Here is a 17,899-nt window from a genome sequence, read left to right on the forward strand (position 1 = left end):
TGGGGTTTCATCTTACATGAACTAGCTTCTCCGTTTACATTTATTTAACGTAACGATGGGACATTCTGCTTGATATATCTCTATCATCCCATCTGTATTTTATAGTAACGGATGAGAAATCTCTTCAGACATTACAGGTAATACACTAAGAACATTAGCACTTTAATCACACATGACCCATCATTAACCCATGGAGACTGATCACATGAAATGTATTCACAGCAACTCATAATGTGGCTCTGATGTATTGCTCTGAGGAGTTTCCTAAATTCCTTCTTCATGAGGATTTCCAGGCAGAACGAGGCTAAGGTAAGAGAGGATTCTAACATGTTTGAAAGTGGCCCTATGTGCTCAGGGAGATTTGGGCTATTGCATCACTCTTGATAGTTTTTTCTTTGTTTCAGGGAAGAAACCACAGAACTGCCTGGAATGTTGTTTTTAGTGCTGGAACAATTTGACAGATCAATGATTCAATGACAGAAAACACCCAGTGTACTGTGGTTAGACTTTCTCCACTGTGATGACATGCTGCTGGCCTGTTTTACAATGTAGACAGATTATTTAAAAAGTTTGGACTTTTGGATTTGAAGATAAAAGAAAACAAATGTTGTTAACCCTTTCAAGGCAATTGTGAAACGTGTGTTTTTTAGTATAATAGCTATAGTCATTAAATCAGCAGGTTCTCCTCACAGGAAACTATACTCTTCGAAAGTAGTGGAATGACAAAGCTAATTTGTTTGATTTCGCTGTACACAATACATTTGGGGATAAGTAAAAATATGTTATCTTGATAAATTAAACAACATAGAAAATAGCACCTTTTGCATTATGACTTAGATTTTGAGGTACCAAAACAACAGCTAATGACAAAAGCATTGTGAAAGTTTTGAAGAAAAACCCAAAATTAGTCAATGACTACCAACCTGAATAGAGCAGGGGTGAAGGTATTACAGTCCACAATAATAACTAGACTTTATGAGCAGAAATACAGAGGCCATACCACAATATGCAAACCTCTCATCAACAGTAAGAATCTGTATCAGAAAGTCGGGTTGAAATGTGCAACAAATTACATTTAGTCATTTGGCGCTTTTATTGAAAGCAACTTACAAGTGATGTACAAGGCAAGCAAAATATTTAAGCCAAGGAGACTTTTAAGTGCTATGGAAAGAACTACAGAACCACTGAGCTAAAAAGCTTTGCTTGGGATCTTTCAAGATGAGGGAACCTCTAGACATAGACGTTGGCAGAACACAGTGGGCAAAAGGGATTGTAGATTGATAGATGAGGGAGTTCAGGTAGGCAAGTGCTGTTGAGTTGACCACTCTGTAGGCAAGAATCAGCGCTTTGAACCTGATGTGGGCAGCTACAGAAAGCTAGTGCAGAGATCTTAAGAGTGGCGTAACGTGTCCAGAGAAAAGCCACAAAAGTTTTATGGACTGATGAGATCGAGATTAGCCTTGTCCACCGTGATGGAAGGGCCCAAGTGTGGGAGCATCAGAATTAATTCAGAGGTGTACAGAAACATCCATTCATTATCTTACCATATAAGGGTTGCAGGAATGCTGGAGGCAATCCCTGGCCCAGTCTGTCACAGGGCTGACATACAGAGACAGATAAAAATTCAAACTTACATTTACACTTCAGCAATTTATAGTCACCAATTAACCTAGCTCCATGTCTTTGCTGTGGGAGGACATTGGAGTACATGTTGAAAACCCACACAGACACAGGGAGAATAAGCAAACTCCACAAAGAAACATTTTTTCTGAAAATGTACAGAGAAATGCATCAAAACGCAACATGCCCACTCAACATTTCAGAATGAAAAAGGAGGTTTTAGACTGGCCAAGTCAATCACTAGACCTAAACCCAGCTTAACATGCATTTATCCAACTGAAGAGGGGACCTTCCAAAACAAACAATAACTGAAGGAGGCTGCAGTTAAAACCTGAAAAAGCCCATCATAATACCTTTTTGTCAGTTTTTGTCTGCTTTTCCTCGAGGGTTGCAGGCGTGCTGGAGCCTATCCCAGTTGTCACTGGGTAGGGGCAAGTTTTATGGACTTTTCCTCACTCAAAATGTGGGTAATCTGATACAAACTGTTATATCTTCTAACATATAAACATATACATAGCAAATCAAATGAAAGCTGAAATTCTAAACTTTCATTTCATATTCATTATTTGATCTTAAACCCAAATGCCTTTGTTGTATAACTAAGGCAAATAAAATTTGCTTTGACATTCCAATACTTTAGTAGGGGAATGCATGGTAATCAGATTCTTATGAATTTCAGCACGCCCTGTTTAGTTAATCAATGTCTTCCTAACTGTCCTTTAAGGTTAATATTTTCTTTTTATAAAACCGAGGTAACCACTTCTTATATGACTTAATCAACAGATGGCTACTGAGTGATGACTAAGTTACTTCACTGATGCAATAAAAGATTTGATGTTTTCCATTTTTACTTCTTGTAGCTCAAACTGGTTACTGGATTTTCAATCCTACAATGCGAGTCTGACAGTGTCGGGTGTGGATCACGACTCTGCATGTTTATTTTTGGGCCAGGCTCTTCAAGACAGGGTCGTTCTGTTCCATTTCCTTTGTCAAATATTAACCACGAACTGTTAACTGCTAACAAATCGCAATCACAGTGGGCACATAGTTTATTTCAGCATTTCACTACATTTATTATTAAAAAAACAATATAAATATTTCTGGCAAATGAGAAATCAAATGTATGTTTACAGTAAAAACAGAAGAAATAACAGGAGTATTGTTCATGGGATCCTTTCAGCTTGTAGTGTCTGGGAGTTTAGGATGCTGTTCTGTTTATTTTTGGGCCAGGCTCTTCAAGACAGGGTCGTTCTGTTCCATTTCCTTTGTCAAATATTAACCACGAACAGTTAACTGCTAACAAATTGAAATCACAGTGGGTACATAGTTTATTTCAGCATTTCACTACATTTATTATTAAAAAAACAATGTAAATATTTCTGGCAAATGAGAAATCAAATGTATGTTTACAGTAGAAACAGAAGAAATAACAGGAGTATTGTTCATGGGATCCTTTCAGCTTGTAGTGTCTGGGAGTTTAGGATGCTGTTCTGTAAAAACAAACAAAAGTGTTCTAATAAAACAGATCAAAACCAGAAATATTTCAGTATAGTATGTAGTAGTAATATGTAGTATATACACTCATAAATATTTAAATATCTGTTATATGCCAGGACTATAAAACCCTAAAAGATCTTGATGACATCACGCGGAAGGAACACTGCACAGGCCAGCACAACAGGCCAGGGTTCAATATTATGCAGTCAACAAAGGTAAATCACATTTCTTTTCACACAAACCAATGCACACAAAAAGAAATAGATGTTTGTTCATCTTTTAAATTAAAATTATCATTATTAAAGTGAAAGGCAACCTGTTCTGCACAACACAAACCACCCAGCATAATACAAATAACTGTGCTAAATAAAAACATGACTGAAACATTAACATGACTGTTATTTAGGCTATATAAACTTCAACCTCACCATAACTTGTTTCTGCCAAGTGAGAGAGAGAGACAGAAACATAGAGAGACAAAGTTTACAACTCCGTAACCGTTTTCATTGCACTCACTGACACTGCTCTGCTCTATAAAATAAGTGGCTAGTTTACAAATGTTTGCTGTGATGCTAGCTACAACATCTGGAGGTTGTAGTGGTGGATACTCTTGATTAACTCTGTAGCAGTAGCAGTTCTTAGAAATTCTGTGAATTCCCACTGTAGTTTGGTTACAACTAACGTTTACATACTTAATATTGTTGTGTTTATGCTTGTGTGATGTTTAGTCTGATAAAAGAGTTTTACGCAACTAAATCATTGGATCAGCTGGGCAATTAATTAGTACCTCTAGTTGCTAATAAATATAAATCTAAAACTAAGTTTTTATCATAATGTCAGATTTTTCACAAGAATTAAATATACTCTTAGACGAAATTTCATCAAATTTTTATATTTTTGAGAATTATTTATTTTAAACAGAAACCAAATTCTCATTTTAAGAAAATTTTGCTTAAATAACAGTTGCTTAATAATAGCAAAGAAATAAGCAATAAGCATTTGTGAATTTGTAAAAGTTTGGTATTTTTGTGGCTGCGTGCTTTTTGCTAAGAGTTCTCTTCTTTTGTTTGATAGAAAAAATTGTGGCTTAGAATTATGAATATTTGGCTTATTTCTAGTAGGTCTGTTTTGCAGTGTACCCTTATCCTCAACAGGACTACCCTCACTTTGTCCTCTCTGTTGTGGTATAAAATTGCATGACAGCTCACCTGTTTGGCTTCAGCAGACAACACACCCTGTACTGCCACAACTTGATATTGTTTGTGCTTCAAATTGCAGGGAAACTTCCTGATATGGCGAATGGTTGTGGAGATGTCGCTGCTCAGCAGCTTTCTTGTGTCTGACATTGAGGAACCAGGATCCAAAATGAGGAGGCACATGCGCCCGTTCTTCTTCTGCTCCAAGCCGACTATGGAGCGGCTGTGACCTGAGGACATGGGGTGGAGTAAAGTGAAACATGTAGATCAGGCATTGCATGTAGCAACAGTTTGTGTAAGAATTTACTGGAATCAGCCTGGACAAAGGGAGTGAAAAAGATAGAGATACAGTCCCCTACAAAAGTATTGGAATGATAAGGGCAATTAGTTTGTGTTTGAACATGAGAAGACAGTTCAGAATTTCAGTTTTATTTTTGGGCTACACATCAATACGTTAAACAGCATAGAACATAGCAAATATCCCCCAAATTTTAGGTGAGCAAAAGTATTGGAACAGATAGTGTTAAATTAAATAAATGTTGCAATAACTGCATCAAGCCTGCCACTGACCAGAGTACAGTTGCTTTCTTCTTTTGACATGCTCTTCCAGGCTTTAGCATAGCCGCTTTCAGATGTTCATTGCTTTTGGGGGTTTCTACCTCCATACCTCCTACCACCTGCTCTTCAGCAGGTGAAATGCATACTCAGTTCGGTCAAGGCATACTTGATGTGTCCGGTCTAAAACCTTGAGTGTTTTGGATCATTGTCTTGCTCCCTGATGATGCTCCCACTAAATTAGTTTTGATAAATTTCTTTCTAAATTACCAGACAAAATATTTCTGTACACCTCTGACTTAATTATGCTGCTACCATTATGAGTTATATTATCAATAAAGATTAGATTGTTGTACTGGCTATTAACCATGTTTGTCAATGCCTCTGATTTATTTAATTAATTGAATTGATTAATTGATTGACCCTCTTTTACTCATTTATTATGGCTTATCTTTTCCTAATTTTCTCTGAAAAAGGTGCTATGTTGTTTAATGCATCTAGGTGTAAACTACTTTAATCTCATACAGTGTTAGGAAAAAGTATGTGATACTTTGTTTTTGTGGTTTTCTGCAATAATTTGTCATAAAACATGATCTGGTCTTCATCTAAGCCAAGAGTATTAACAATTATGATGTGCCTAAATATTAACAAAAAATTCTGATCATTCACGTCTCTATTGAGAACAATCATAAACTCCTCATGATGCTAGCGCATTCTTCCTGGCAGAACTGTTCTAGCTCTGTCATATTCTTTGGACACCATTCTGTTGTGGACTTGCTTTGGTGTTTTGTCCATCACCCAACTTCTACAAAGTTTTAGCTGACATTCTCACATGATCCTGAAGAATTTTTTGATACACTTAGGAATTCATCTTCCAACTAATCAGTGCAAAGCAGGCCCAAATTATAATGTTGACTCCACTATACTTCCAAAGATGCCAGTTCCAATGATGCCTTCAAATCTTTGGCTGTCACTGAGGGTTGTTTCTTTACCTCATTGATGAATGTTTGTTGTGCTCTCTTTTTGACTGGCCACCCACTTCTTGGTAGTGTAGCCACAGTCCCAAAGTGTCTCCATTTGTAGATTTTTTTTTTTTGGCTAACTGTAGACTGGCAAATTTCTTAAGTCTTTAAAGTGACTTTGTAACTCCCTTTCCAGCTTTATGTATATCATCAATTCTTTATCGTAGATTCTCTGAAAGCTCCTTTTGGCCTGTCATGGCTCACATAAGCACATTCTTCTGGTGCAGAGAAAACTCAAAAAGTTTGAGTGGCTTTTGTCAGTCAAAGTAGCTCTAGTCCACTCCTACAAACTAATTTTCTTAACAAGACTCCAGATATGCTAGCACCTGACTCCTGTTAGCATTTTTGAGGGTTCACATACTTTTTCGACTAGCGCTATGATGTTTTTATGGTTGTTCTCTATAAATACATGACAGAATCAGAGCTTTTTCTTGCCACTGTGTGTACATCTTACATATAACATGCAAACACAGATTAAATGCCTTGCCATTCTAATACTTTTGAAGGTGACTATATATTCTGTGGGATAAAGGAATGTGATAGATGCTGTTACTGTGTACCTTGGTGCTGCAGGTAAAGTGGGGGCAGGGAGGTTTGGATGAGTCTGGGGGGAAGTTTGCCACTCCTGCTGGACTGACAAAAATACTGCTTCACCCAGTCAAACAGCTGGGGGTGGGTATCACCTGGGCCAGTTGGCCGATGGAAGTCAATGATGCGGGCACTGAAAACACACAGAATACAAGCATTAGATAGTATTACATTTAATTAATATTCTGCATGGTCCAGGTTTATAAAGGTGCAAAATCAAAAAAGAAATTGTGACCAGAATGGACAGACAAAAGCAGCATTTTATAACTTTCAATAGCTGTTACTAAATATTGCAGATAATTGTCAGTACTGAATGGAAAGTAAATTACATTTTTTGTGTCAAATTTTAACTTTAACCTTAATCTTCTGCTAAAAATGTAATATTTTTTTAAAGATACACTGTGTAACTTGCACACTCAAGCTATCAGCTAGGGTGGCATTACAGCATACTCAGTATTTAGGGTCAAACATTATTCATGTTGCAATGTTTAGTTATTAGCTCAGACGGCATAGTAATGTTGCAGGGACTAGCTGAAGGTGGTCTATGGATTCACAGTTGTGTTAACAACCAACCTTCTAAATGAAACATCATTTAATATGGCAAGATTGCAACTAGTCTTCCTGCCTAAATCTTCATGTTACAAGATGTAACCAGAGGTTTTAACACACCTACAGAGTGTAGAATTACTTACCCGATTCCCAAAGAGGTGAGGAGGGAGTAGATCTCCGTGGCTCCAATCCAGGCTCTTGTTCCCTGCAGCCGCCAGTTGAAGTGGGATGCACCCTGTGGATCTAGTCCTTCTTTCCAAGCCCCTTCAATCATACTCTGCACACGAGGGATACTGGGCAACGTCTTCTCTGGAGTAGGAGAGCACAATTTGCAAGAATTATTTTACTCACTCTGTCTTTTTAGGTTATTTATTCATCATGCTAGCTCACTTTGTTAAAACTCAGTGTGGAGTGTGGTATGTTCTGAAATGGCCAAGTCAAGCATTTTACTTGATGATGTCTGTGGGCTCCAGACTTCAGACAACCAATTTAATGTACGATTATGTTAATTAGTGCATATAGTTTTGAGCCCCTAAATTACACAGTTCATGCAGCTGACAGTCTACAATCAAAGCACATTAAAGCACCTATTCCTTTCATATCCACTTTGGTGGCCTACAGGCCGATAGTATGAAAAGTGTGTCATTGTCAAAATATTTATATGGACCTTACAATAAATGGCAAACTGAGGTGATGTGATGCCACACTGAAACAGTTCTGGTAACAAGAATGTAAGTAGTGATGTCTCTTAACTGACCATAAAGTAGACTACTTTTTTGTGCTCTTTCAATGAGCTGTTATATCACTTGAATTGCAGATCAGTTTGCAATAGAGCTGTTTGATTAAGCGAATTAATGACAATGAGAAAGATGAACTAAGAACATCCTGTTAAAGTTGAGGAAATGCTAAAGAACATTATTGCACACACTGTTTTAGCCAAAATGACTTCACAGCAAAGTCATGTTAGTTTACACTGAAAAAGAAGAAACAGAAAAAGAAGTCAATTGTTATGCAGTGTGTTTGTGCACCTGTTAGGGAAGGGGAATATGTGTCTATTCTGTGTAGAGAGGAGAGGAGCATCTGGAAATTTCTGTATCCACAGCCCCAGCCTTTATCCCCTGCTGAGGAGCAGTAATGGTCTGTATCAGCGCTCAGCCACACATGGATGCAGTCTCTGCTTTCAGCCTGGTAGTATTCACATAACGCTCTGGTCACACCTAGACAGACAGTTGATTATGTTTGCAGACACAGACTAAAGATCATTGTGCTGAGTACAGGTGCAAATCTAATTATTACCACTGGCATCTAATCATCTAAAAGTACAAACAAATAGCATTATTTACATAAGTGCAGGTATGAGTAGATACTATGGCTTCAGTGGAGGAACACTAAACCAGTTCTGTACCCATTCCTCCTGGTAATAAAGGCCTTTGCCTCCTCTGTAAGTAATGGGTGCCAAAATACACTTGTCCCCCATCTGTACAAAAATGTACTTTAAGTTTATCTGCAGACCATATAAATTTTCAACCTTCCAAATTAATCTAAAAGTTGCAGCCCTTCTTCTGCTTTTTGTTACTTTCCTTCCACTGGAGCTCATCAGGGTAACACTAAGAGTTAAGTTTATACTAAAATATTAACTTTGGAAGATATCCATTTGCTTTAATTATCTCAGACTGTCGAAGTCTTATATTTGCTTTGGATAAAGAATTTAATGCATTTTTATGCAGAACATGATCAACATGAACATGATCACTTGGAATGTGTATCAACACGTTTTCAACATTCAAGTCATAAATTAAAGTTTTATAACAAAAGAAGAAAACAGTAAAGATTTGAGGGATTTATCCATGGTTAGTATACACAGAAAGGATGAAACTTAAACATCTCCAGCATGGCAAGTTCAGCTGTGGGTCTCTTTCTACTAGAGCGATGTGAAAAAATCACTATGTCAGAAGATAAGAAATGAATACATGAATACAGATAGGGCCTGTAAGACGCCTACTTTTCAAGGGTTACACACAGTCACCTACCAGGCCTTTACTGGATCATTAGACAATGCAACATAAACAGACACTGTGTACCGTTTCGGCAACTCAATAATGCATGTTTGATTAGGTGAATTAATGACAATGACAGAGAGTAACTGTTCTCAAAGAGAACATTCTGTGAAACCTAAGAGAATGCTGAAGAACCAGTTCCGGATAAAGACATGGATGAAAGGGAGTAGACAAATATGCAGGAATGTGAACTCAACAGTTCTGAAATATTGTTTTAATGAAGCAGTCTGAGCCCTGGAAATATGTCAAGACTGATAGTGAACAATTACAATAAAATCACAAAACACTCCAAATACTTTTAGGAACAGCAAAGGCAACATAATCTCTAATGATCATCTCATTATGAGTTTAATGCTTGATTTAATTGCTTCTAACTAAACAATTCTATTTTTCAAAGAATGTAATGTACTTTGGTTTTGGGAGGTGCTTAGTAAATGTAACAAGAAGCGATATAGTTTACAGTTATGTCACATTTGGCTTCATCTGTATTACAGATTGGAACTGATCATATTTTCATATTATTTTATTATATATTTTCTAAAATATATACAGGGTATATACATGGCAGTACCAGGTACGCTGCCAGTTATAACAGCAGTGATCAAAATAGTGCCAATTACTGAAGCTGCATGTTGTATATTTAAATGTTATACATTTAAACCAGTGTGTCTGTGTTGCTTCTGCAGCATTATGGACATGCACCAACATACCCTGAGTTCTGGTCCTGCCATCATCAATGCCTGAGACCAGGGACTCCATCATCTCAGCCCTCTTACAGTGAAACTCTGCTGGGGTCATTAGGCCCCTGGCCACAGATCTCTCCATTATTCTCTCCATCTGTTTGCTGTAGCCACCTCTGCCGTCCAGGCCAAACTGCCTCTGCATAGTCAAGATGCAGGTCAAGTTAATAGACTGAAAATTAACATGTTTTTATATCACATACGCACAAATGAGAATAGAACAATCATGAGAATGTACAGCTGTTTGGAAAGAAACATTAGTCAAATTAGATACTGATCAGTAAAAAATTAATAAATAATAAATCTTGCACTTCTACCCCATGAAACTGGAACAGCTCTTTCTATAGCCCTAAACTTTAAAGTTTGTCTCCATGTCTTATATATTTGCTTGCTTTGTACCTCACTTGTAAAATAACTAAATACAAATCACTAAAACCCTAAATTTGAAATACACCTATAATTCAGCTCCAGTATAATATTGTTTTAATGAAGCAGTATATTACACTTGCTTTCTTACTTTTACTGTATGTAAGATACCTTTGGTGTCCGGCCAATTAGCTGTTTGGCGAGTTGCAGTAAAGATTATATTTGTGATGTTGTTCATTGATGACGCTACTGTGAAAATTACTTTGTTGTTATTTGAATGTATGCTTGTTATTCCCATCTAAAATAACTATAATTATCATATGAATAGGACCCAGAATGTGACTAATGGTCTGTATAGTGGTCTGCAGAGTCCAGACCTGAAGCTTTTTGAATTCCTCTCTCTCCTTCTGGGCGTCCTTCTCCCTTCTCCTCAGCTCCTCCTCCTGCTGAAGCTGTCTGGCCAGCTTCAGGTCTGAGCCAGGGCTCACTGCAGTAACTAAAGGAGAGCAAAGGTTTAGGCTGAGTGTGGAACAGATTAGACAGAAAAACATTAAGGAGTAGTGAATATAGTGTCCCTACCTGTTTCTGGGTCTAAATGCAGTTCTACGTGTTCCTGCAGAGAGAAGCTATCACTGCAGACAACAGAGCACATAGGGCATTCAAATATCTTTTCACCTACAAAAAACAGATCAAAAACTCCATATCAGTCCAGTGTGTGATTTACAGCATTTTATCACTAAGCCCCCATTAAACCTAGCCCCCTACAACATGTTACAAAAGACACAGAGACATACAGAAATGGTAAATGGTCTGCACCTACTATAGCACAACTCTACTTTATTGCTACTCAGCAATAAGCAGCCAAGTTCATGTTCACTTCATGTTCCTGTTATTCTACTGTACAGTAAGTGATGTTAGTGATGTTAGCCTAACTGAAGCCTGCTAAAACACTTTATACTGACCTTTATTCTGACTTATTTCATCTGTTCACTCCAACTATTTCATCATATGATCCATTTTACTTCCATGTTTTTTCTGGCTTGGCAATGAAGTGTGAAAAATGTTTGAGATACTGTGACAGGTATACTCCACAAAATAAATATGACTAAGTGTCTTGTTTAATTCACTGCCATCGTGGATCACTCATTTATAGTGCTTCCTACTGTTTGTTTGTTTCTTTGTATGTTTCTATAGTAGGCTTACAAAAGGTCAATGTAAGTAAGACCAGACTAAAGGAAAGATGCATCAGAGTGATAACAGGACCATCACTACAGTACAATCACATTGCAAATTTAAAGCAAAGTAGTGAATAGGCTTGCTGTGGCAAGGAAGAGAGAGCTGCCTTTTGGTTTGCAGAATCAGACACCAGAGAGCAGACAGGGTTTCAGTAAACATGCTATCATGCTCACAAGGACAAGCATACTGCTGACCTATGTCACCATCATATTTTGGCGTGTTAGAATATTAGCATTCAAAAGTTGGCATCACACACAACTGAGGCCGAATGTTATTTATCTTTCTTTATAGTAATTATAGTTTCATAGTAATAGAAGGGTGAGATGCATTTAAATGTTGATATCATGATGCTAAAAAAAAGTCCGATCACCGGCATTCTGTCATCAGGTGAACATAAAATTGCAGTTATTTAGATATTTCGCAAAGAATCTCTAGAAAAACTATATTACCAAAAGAACATGGTACTATAGGTTTTGTCATTTAATTTCTATCCAATTTGCTGTTTAGATATTTTAGTCTGGACTAAAGTGGATGATCAACAGACAGAGTGATGTTGACCTAAAAATGTGTACATGGTACAGAAAAACATCCTTGTACAGCCTTCTTGTAAAAAATAAGACACACACTTGACATCTTAACTGGAAGTGGAGATCCTTTTGTTCCTCTTGTAACATTCTACAAAACAAAAATACTGTCCCATGTGAACTGAAAAGAACACTCAGAGGAGATATGAGGAGACACCTGAGTGACAGCTGGCTGATGGTGATGTCAAGGCTGATGAACACACCTCCAGGAGTGACCCTAAACGAACAAACAATCAGATATAAATAAAGACACATCATCTGTACTACATATAGATTTGTTTATTATTAACTCCTGTATCCCTTCTAATCTTGTTTATGTGTGTTGGTATTTGTGGAATGTGTTTGTTGCCTGAGAAATGTGAGTTGATCCTCCACTGCTGACTGAATTGTGCATTCTGTACAAGGCAGCGAAGACACACATCCCAGAGGCAGAATTACAGGCTGTTACCTTCTGCTGAGCGCTGCTCCTCCAGATGCAACTCAACATGCTCCTGTAGGATAAAACAGCTGCTACAGACCAGTGCACACATGGGGCAAGAGAACAGCTTCTCTGTAACATAAGCAGGACAAATCAGTGCAGACTTTGACATTTTGAAATGAAGTTTGAAAATATAATTCATCTTTTTTTGGTAATGACAGCTGCTTGTGTTTGGCTTTGTCTGGCTGAATTTTATCACTATCATCATTACAATGCCTAACATTCTCCTTGAGGCTGCATGTCATAAAAGTGATGGGTGCAACCTCACCAGGTGATGAACGCCCTCTTTTGTGTGTGCTATTCTGTTTAGGTCGCACTGAGTCTGTAGAAACGCCAGAAGAAGTGCTGGGTGTTGCTCCAGCAGCAGTAGTACAGCTGTCCCCAACCGAGCAGGACTGAGAAGTTTGAGGCCTCTCACTCTCGGTTACACCTGCATTTGTAGAAACAGAGCAGCTGGGACTGGATGTGAAGTGAGCCAGATCCTGTGAATTGTGCTGTTTCTCAGGATGTGCAGAGCTGATGTGAAAACACAGTTCATCGTAGGACACTCCAGATAGGGAACAGAGTGGGCAGTGCATGTCATTTTCCAAGTGGCTGAGAAGAAGATGTGTTTTCATGTCTTCCTCCAGCAAGATCTCCTCACCACAGATTACACAGGCCAGCATGGCCGACAGCCTAAAGACACAGACAAGTCACTTTCACTGTATTACATAATATATTGTATTTGATGCACTAAGTATAGAAATGTGCACTGTATCAGGGCAAAGTTACTGTATTAGTGTTTATTTTATAAAAGAATTAGGCACTGGTGTAGTTGAGGTGCTGTAACAACTAGTGGACAGGAATTCAGGTTAAAGTAATACACATATTTATGGAGAAACACACTTGCTGTTGTTGCTCTGACAACCCAACGGTGGAACCAAACGCCGTTTCCTGTCTTAGTCAGTAATGACTTCTGCTGGCTGTTCTTTGGACTTGCGTAGTGTGGTTGGAACAGATGTGTTCCTGCTGGTGGAGCTGGTGTGTGCTTGTCAGGTGAAAACAAGAAGTATAGAAGAATAAGAATAAAACAGGCAAATCATTTGCTAAAAAGTTGGGTTACTTCGTGAAAATTTAAATAAAAGAACCAAAAATAAATATAACAATGACAAAAAAAGACATATTACATAATTAATATAAATAATATTATTACTGCATATTTTCCATATTTCTAAACAAGTCTGAAATTGAGAATATTGTTTATTCTTGATTGATGAGGTTTCCCTATCAGAGGACGATGTTTAGGACAAAACAATAACTTTTCTGTTCCAACCATCCACCACCAGTATTTTTAAAATAAAACTAAAAAAGTAGCTTTGAATGAGCTGAATGAAGACATTTCTGACCAAATCTTACTAAAGTGGTGCAACACTGATTGTACTTCAAATTTACTAAATTCAAGACTGATGGATTAATAGGATTATCTGATGGATAATAGTTTAATGTGCCTCTGCTCTTGTTTACGATTCCAACAGCACTGTACAACGAAGATGTTTCAACCATACAAATATAATATAAAAGATTTGTCCAGTAGATGTCGCCAGTACTTACTCAAATATTCAAAGCAAACTGTATTGAAATTTAACGCAGCTCCTTCTTTTTTCGTGCTTCGTCTACGTGTTACAAAGAAAGAAGCAATGAACAATGAACAATTTGAAATGTGTGATTGGTCTCAACGTACACAGACCCTCAAAAATTCATGTGTTATGAACACATGCAAAGTCTTACACAACGCACACTAACGTTAAAGCCACGTTCAGCACTTTTAGATTATTGCCCTGTCTTTGTCAAAATATGTTAAAACTGTACTCACGCAACGCGGTCAACGCAGTAAACTCGGAGTTCAAAAGAAAGCTAAAACGTTTGGTTTCATTTCCTCAGCTTTGAAACCTCTAAACCTCTCCCGCATGGTTGATATTGTATAAATGCACTGAACATGTCACCGTAAATAATGCAACTTCCGGCTCAAACTTTCAGAATAAAAAGGTGACGCTAAAGGAAGAGCAAGCGTGGAATCTATAGCGTAAATGAAAACTAAGCTTCACATTCTCTTAGATCTTTAATAATTATTTATTTTTTAATATTAATAAGTTGATGGCTGACTTTTTCTTCTGCATCAGAGAATGTGATATATTATAAGTTGAGTAATTGTTGGAACTTAAGTTGGTTTTCGTCTGCAGGAAGATGATGGCAAATGCTAAAGGATGTCGAGCTGAAACCTTTTCGCAATTCATTTTTGAGTGCAAGTGTGTGAGGCTTGATGAGATCAGCTTTATATTGAATAGTATAAGCACAATGTCCGGTGTAACTCCGGTCATGGTTTGGTTTTACAGAGAATTTTACCGGCCGACAGCTGACGGAAGTTAGGTAAGGTTTTGTTGACGCGAGGGGTTTGCTGGGAAAGTTTCAATAGGCCGCCATTTTACTCTTAAAAGGAGGATAGGCAGAGATTGGAGCTATTAAATACCTGTACGCATTTTCAGGTACATTAGTTCTTCATTTGGGTAAGAATCTGTTATGGGGAATGTGTTAAGAGCAAGAATTATGTTGTCATTGCAACTAAACACATCTGGGATGTGACAGAACGCAGCGTTAGCCTAAGAAGCTAGCCTTGACGCTAGTTTATTAACTGACCAGGATTAACTACTGGCTGGGAATAGTATTATACATATTACATTCTTTTGTGTCACATCAAGACAAGTTTTTGAAATTCAGTGAAATAACGTGCTGTTGGGTGGGTAAAAGTCAGTTTCCCGTATTTACTCTGCAGTGCAACAGTTTTAGCCCTGGTTATGTGCCTTAACTGTCTGCAGTGCAGTTAGCATGTACAGCTACTTAGGTAGTGTTTGGTAGGACCTCCTATCCTGCACGGGAAAGGCAAGTCGGCGCATTTAAATTACATTTAGTCATTTGTCAGACGCTTTTATCAAAAGCGACTTACAAGTGAGGTACAGGGCAAGCAAAGTAGCTAAGCCAATGAGAAAATAATTTAATTGGTCTAGAAAGGGCTCTTTCATGAGGTGTAAGTGCAAGGACTTTGCTAAGGTGAGATATTTAGCAAGCTGACAATCATCATGTAGGTTACGACCTTGATAACGGTTTATTGTATAATCATTATAGAAGTTGAATACAATTTGAGTGACCTTGGCAGAAAATGTTGTAGTCTGTTTTCACCAGCCTCTTTTTAAAGTGACTCAGTATTGGGTGATGTGAACTTATATACTGCCAGTACAAAAAAAACACACCTTAGCTTTGGAACAACTTTAGCTTTGACTACGGCACACGTTCGCCATTGTATTGTTTTTTTAAATGTTGGGAAGATTTATTCATGTCCAGAGTTGCATTAATCTTTGTGAAAATTATGTGTCATGCTCCCTGAACCACTCTTTCACAATTTGAGCTCCATGAATCCTGGCATTATCATCTTGGAATATGCCCATGCCATCAGGGAAGAAAAAACAAATTGATGGAACTTGGTCACATAGTCTGCTCACCTCATTATTTGGCCACATTGCTGAACAACATTGCTGAACCTAGACCTGACCAACCTTAGCAACCCCAGATCATAGCACTGCTCCACAGGCTTGTACGGTAGGCACTAGACATGATGAGAGCATCACTTCATCCGCTTCTCTTTTTACGCTGATGTGCCCATCACTCTGGATCAGGGTAAATCTGGCCTCATCAGACCACACGACCTTCTTCAATTGAACAGTTCTTAACCCAACTTTCCTTAGATGTTTTTTTTGCTTGATACATGCCAATAATTTGACCCTTCTGAAACAGAAACATCTTTTCAGCGACCACAGAATGTCTTCCGACTTCTTAAGGATAGACATTTTAGAGACTATTGTCCACTGGACACTAAATAAATAATTAAACAATAAACTTTATTTATGTAGCACATATCATATGTCAAAGTGCCATCTTATGTGGTCAGAAAACAAAGGAAAAAATCACAACAAAGAGACTGTGCACTCCCTCAGCTCTTAACTTTATTTTAAATGATATAGTTGGTTTCAATGTTATAAAACATTGCATCTTGATGTTTGTAGACTCATCAATGGTTATTTCATCCTGTATCCTCTGTTAGCTTTCCAGTATTAGAGCTGTTAATAACAGAGGATTTGCAGGTTAGACTGGCACAATTTAAATAAGTGCCCTTATTAAAGACAGGCGATGCTATTGTCCAAATTTATGTCGTACTATTAACGTATATAGTGAGTTGATGGAAACTAGGCTGTTGGTAAATCTCTTGTGTGAAATTAACATACCTGATTCCTGACATGTAATAATAATTTAATTTAAGCCACCTGCATGTTAAAACATTATGGTAAATGGTCTGCACTTACATAGCGCTTTTCTATCTAACTGGTATTCAAAGTGCTTTACACTGCATCACTTTGGCATGTGACGTGACAGCTGGGAATCGAACCAACAATTCTATGATTGGCAGACAACTGCTGTACCTATTGAGCCACAGCCACCCTCCACTCTGTTTAAATAAATATATTAAAATAATGATTGATAAAAATGTTTTTCCCCTCTAGAATATTATGCTTAACAATAAGTGTCTGTCCTTCAATGTGACTCTTCAGAAGCAATGGCAAGTCCGGGGAAAGACAACTACAGGATGAAGAGCTATAAGAACAAAGCACTGAATCCTCAAGAGATGCGTCGAAGGAGAGAGGAGGAAGGAATCCAGCTACGCAAACAGAAAAGAGAGGAACAGGTAAACCCTGTTTCACCTTGAGCGACGTAAATAAAACCCATTTAACATTCAGTTTAATTACATTTTATTTGTATAGTGCAAAACCACAACAGAAGTCATCTCAAGGTACAGTGTAAGGTTTTAGACCTCACAAAATATAATTGTATACAGAATTATATAGATAACCCAACAACCCTACTAGAGCAAGCACTAGGCGACAGTGAAGAGGAAAAATTCCCTTTAGAAGAAGAAACCTTCAGCAGAACCAGCCTCAGGGTGGGCAGCCACCTGCCTGGACCGGTTGGGGTGAGTGGAAAGATAAGAGAGAGAAAAGAACAGCAGGCAACAAAAACAACAATAAGCCACATTGAGGGCCCTTATAATTACATAATGTAACAGCAAATGCAAAGTAGAATGTCCTGGGCAAGCACACTATGTGGGTGTCTGAGTCTGCCTGCTATTTTGGTTCCTATGTGCAGCAGTGCAGAGTTCCAGAAGACTCAGTAAAGGTGAATATAGATCAGAGAGTGTAATAAATACACTCTTAGCTGATTGCAGAAGCCTACCTATTAAGCTGAATAAGTTAATACTCTTTCCACTTCATCTAACTATTCCATCACTAATTAAAAGGGCTTACTGAATCAATACTACAAAATTAGTG

The 17,899-nt window shown here is 37.8% G+C and overlaps 2 protein-coding genes and 1 long non-coding RNA gene across 8 annotated transcripts in view; 2 read left to right on the forward strand and 1 right to left on the reverse strand.

The window, feature by feature from the left end:
* The first annotated feature begins 38 nt into the window (after window positions 1–38).
* LOC113169106 lies at window positions 39–4,096 on the forward strand. Its single transcript, XR_003299540.1, has 3 exons — window positions 39–137; window positions 223–309; window positions 3,234–4,096. It is a non-coding gene; the product is annotated as an uncharacterized LOC113169106 (long non-coding RNA).
* Window positions 2,666–14,477, reverse strand: zufsp (zinc finger containing ubiquitin peptidase 1). 3 transcript variants are annotated; one of them, XM_026370257.1, is made up of 14 exons: window positions 14,341–14,477; window positions 14,079–14,140; window positions 13,374–13,515; window positions 12,757–13,163; window positions 12,459–12,560; window positions 12,168–12,227; window positions 10,770–10,865; window positions 10,568–10,686; window positions 9,795–9,963; window positions 8,056–8,244; window positions 7,171–7,336; window positions 6,451–6,611; window positions 4,326–4,543; window positions 2,666–2,831 (listed from the first exon to the last, which is right to left on the reverse strand). In XM_026370257.1, the coding sequence occupies exons 4-14, from the start codon at window positions 13,151–13,153 to the stop codon at window positions 2,784–2,786; spliced, it is 1,725 nt and encodes a 574-aa protein (XP_026226042.1). In that variant the 5' UTR covers window positions 13,154–13,163; window positions 13,374–13,515; window positions 14,079–14,140; window positions 14,341–14,477; the 3' UTR covers window positions 2,666–2,783. The 3 variants fall into 3 exon arrangements, with proteins under 3 accessions (XP_026226042.1, XP_026226040.1, XP_026226041.1); XM_026370255.1 differs by having other exon boundaries at window positions 2,666–3,110; XM_026370256.1 differs by lacking the exon at window positions 14,079–14,140 and having other exon boundaries at window positions 2,666–3,110; window positions 14,341–14,457.
* A 428-nt stretch (window positions 14,478–14,905) lies between these two features.
* Window positions 14,906–17,899, forward strand: part of kpna5 (karyopherin alpha 5 (importin alpha 6)) — a 14,591-nt gene continuing 11,597 nt past the window's right edge. Inside the window, exons 1-2 of one of the 4 annotated variants that reach the window (XM_026371302.1) lie at window positions 14,906–15,031; window positions 17,126–17,259. In XM_026371302.1, the coding sequence (XP_026227087.1) occupies window positions 17,131–17,259 (129 nt within the window). In that variant the 5' untranslated portion in view covers window positions 14,906–15,031; window positions 17,126–17,130. Of the gene's footprint in view, window positions 15,032–15,077; window positions 15,573–17,125; window positions 17,260–17,899 lie in introns of those variants that run through there. The other 3 variants (XM_026371301.1, XM_026371303.1, XM_026371304.1) reach the window with 3 other exon arrangements.

The sequence above is a fragment of the Anabas testudineus genome, chromosome 16, assembly GCF_900324465.2.
Source record: "Anabas testudineus chromosome 16, fAnaTes1.2, whole genome shotgun sequence".
Lineage (NCBI taxonomy): Eukaryota > Metazoa > Chordata > Actinopteri > Anabantiformes > Anabantidae > Anabas > Anabas testudineus.

What these genes read in the sequence shown, in the direction of transcription:
- zufsp (XM_026370257.1), bottom strand. Translation starts at nt 13,153, where the DNA reads ATGCTGGCCTGTGTAATCTGTGGTGAGGAGATCTTGCTGGAGGAAGAC. An exon ending in GCATTTAGACCCAGAAACAG is followed by an intron (nt 10,687 to 10,769) that starts GTAGGGACACTA and finishes GCTCTCCTTTAG; the next exon opens with TTACTGCAGTGAGCCCTGGC. An exon ending in TGTCTGCTGAAGCCAAACAG is followed by an intron (nt 2,832 to 4,325) that starts GTGAGCTGTCAT and finishes AAAAATAAACAG; the next exon opens with AACAGCATCCTAAACTCCCA.